The sequence below is a fragment of the Acanthisitta chloris genome, unplaced genomic scaffold (assembly GCF_000695815.1).
Source record: "Acanthisitta chloris isolate BGI_N310 unplaced genomic scaffold, ASM69581v1 scaffold17517, whole genome shotgun sequence".
Classification (NCBI taxonomy): domain Eukaryota; kingdom Metazoa; phylum Chordata; class Aves; order Passeriformes; family Acanthisittidae; genus Acanthisitta; species Acanthisitta chloris.
This window is the reverse complement of record NW_008684470.1, coordinates 6,054-8,378: the sequence shown is the minus strand read 5'-3', so window position 1 is coordinate 8,378 and position 2,325 is coordinate 6,054. Positions and strand designations below refer to the sequence as shown.

At 40.9% G+C, this 2,325-nt stretch overlaps 1 protein-coding gene across 1 annotated transcript in view; it reads left to right on the top strand.

Annotated features, from left to right (window-relative positions):
* Positions 1-966, top strand: part of LOC103806653 (BRISC complex subunit Abro1-like) — a gene marked incomplete at its 5' end in the record, with an annotated part of 4,751 nt that extends 3,785 nt beyond the window's left edge. The window contains one exon of the mRNA XM_009079362.1: positions 1-966. Coding sequence (XP_009077610.1) covers positions 1-456 — 456 coding nt within the window.
* Between the last annotated feature and the right edge of the window lie 1,359 nt (positions 967-2,325).

Below are 2,325 nucleotides of genomic sequence, written 5' to 3'. Positions count from 1 at the left end.
GCAATTTTAAGCAGACAGATGCCATCAGATAACTTGGAGCCCATGTTTGTCCCCCGGATGTCCTACACTGGCTTTGCTGTGGAAGGCTGCACACTGGAAGACTCGGACGTGTCCGATCCTCCCCCTCCGTACTCGGATTTCAACGCCACCACTCAAGACAGTACTGTCAGCCATGGGCTCCTGGAGAGCAATGTCTTCATGCCTCGGCCTCAGGCAGTAGGTTCTTCCAGCTATGTTTCCACAAATGCAGGATTGAAATATTCTGGCAATGGAGCATCCATGCCACCTTCCCAAAGAGCAGTGGGTGACAATGGTGAGGAGTCAGAAGACAGTGATTACGAGAATTTGCTCGAACCCACGGAGTCATCCGACAGTGAATACTCACAGACAAGGGATTCACGGCCCTCAGCACATCCTGATGGTGACTCCAGGAACACTCAAACTTCTCAGATTTGATAGGGGGGGAAAAAACCTAAAACCATCCACATGACATTGTTTGGTTTTTTTCCCAATTGTTTCTGAGAGATTTTGGGGATTGAACCTGGAGGAAATGAACTACACAGGATTCCTGTGCACACAACATGTAGAAGACTTGCACTAGATGGTTTATTCACCTTGTGATACATTTTGCAAGTTTTATAATGGAATCATTAGGATAATCAAGTTGTACTAATACTGAGGAGGTTCATGGATGTACTGGTAAATTTAGGCAAGATGAAATTTCTAGAGATCTTGTAGCTTTTGTTGCCATATTTTCTTTAAGACAATAAATTGGGATGTAGTAACTAAGCACAGTTAGTCTACAGATAATGTTCTCAAATCAAAACTTACCTCTTGCACTATCATGCCTTGAATTTTAATTTCTGAAAGGGAAGAAATATCTCAGCCTTCAAAATAGCTTTTTATGGTAAGCCAAATTGGCCTTTTGCAAGCAGAGAAAATTGTGATCATTCTGAGAAGCTCTGATTGGAAAAGATGTGGTCAACCTTCTTCTATGGGCATGCTCTTATCAGAGGAGGGGGTTTGGGTCAACCTTTTGTACTAGCAGAATGTGTGTCTCACTTCAACTGATGGTTGCCTTTTTTTCTGTAAAGGGTGTGGGGGGGTGGGATGCCTGGGAAATCCTCTGGATGAATGTCATACATAGAATTATTCTGGTTTCACTGGGTTTACAATGACTTTATACCACACTAGCCTCATTATCGTCTCATTTGTTATTTTACCATCAATGCCAAGTGCACATACAAGAGTTAAACGAGCGACAGGAGTAGTAAATTCCAGCATGATTGGACTGTGGAGTCTGCAAATTACCAACATCAGAGACTGCTTCTTGCATTTTATTTGCATCTGAGCATTGGATTTTACGCTTCTAGATGAGTTATTTTCTGTAATAAATAGGGGATAGGGTAGGAGAAGGTTGTTTGGAGACTCCCCTGGGTTTATTATTACCTCTTTTTCTCTGGGTGAAACGTGTAAATGATGACTTTAATTTGAATTACAGCTCTTGTCAGCAAACTGCTGTTTGGGATAAATGAAGTGTGGTATACTTAGAGAATTTCATGTCTGGATGCACTTACTTTTATTTAAATACTGCTTGTTATGCTAACATTGCCCAAAACATGTGAAATTGTGCCACTAAGAAGTTTGTTATTATTCGACTTGATCCCTGATGTGTACATGAGAAAATACACATTTGAAGCTGAGGTTATCTGCAGCATTGATCACTTGGAGGTGTCTCTGGTTTACCCCCAGAACAGCAAAGCAGTTCCTTACAGTTTTTAAATATATCAGATTTGCAAAAGACTCAAATTCCAGTGTGTGTTGTATCCGTAGGCAAAAGTCTGTCCCTTTAGCCTTTCCTTACCTGGACTAAATGAAGCAAAATAACCTTGGGAAGAATGAGGTGTTAAAATTGCAACTTCTCCTGAGTGTTTCCACCTTTAAACACTTAGTGCTCTGGTTTTTATCTATTTTACATTATCCTCATTAGCCTTAACTTGCTGCATTTTGTCTTGGAGTGTTGCAATCCATGTAACAGAGACTCTGGAGTTACCCTTTGGCTACTTGTGAGCACCTGTGGCTCAGCTACAAACTCTATGTTGGAATCAGAATTGACAAGGTGACAACCACAGTCTTTCTTTTTTCTTCTGCACAGAAACCTGCAAAATGTACATCTCTGACAAAGCAGTTAAATGTGACAATAAAAATCTTATTTAATCCTGGAACACAGGTTTTAATATTTGTCAGGTTCCACCTTAGGGAATGAACTCCCTTAAGAAATGCAGCTGAAAAGTGGGGAAAGAACTCCCTGGAGAAATGTGGCTG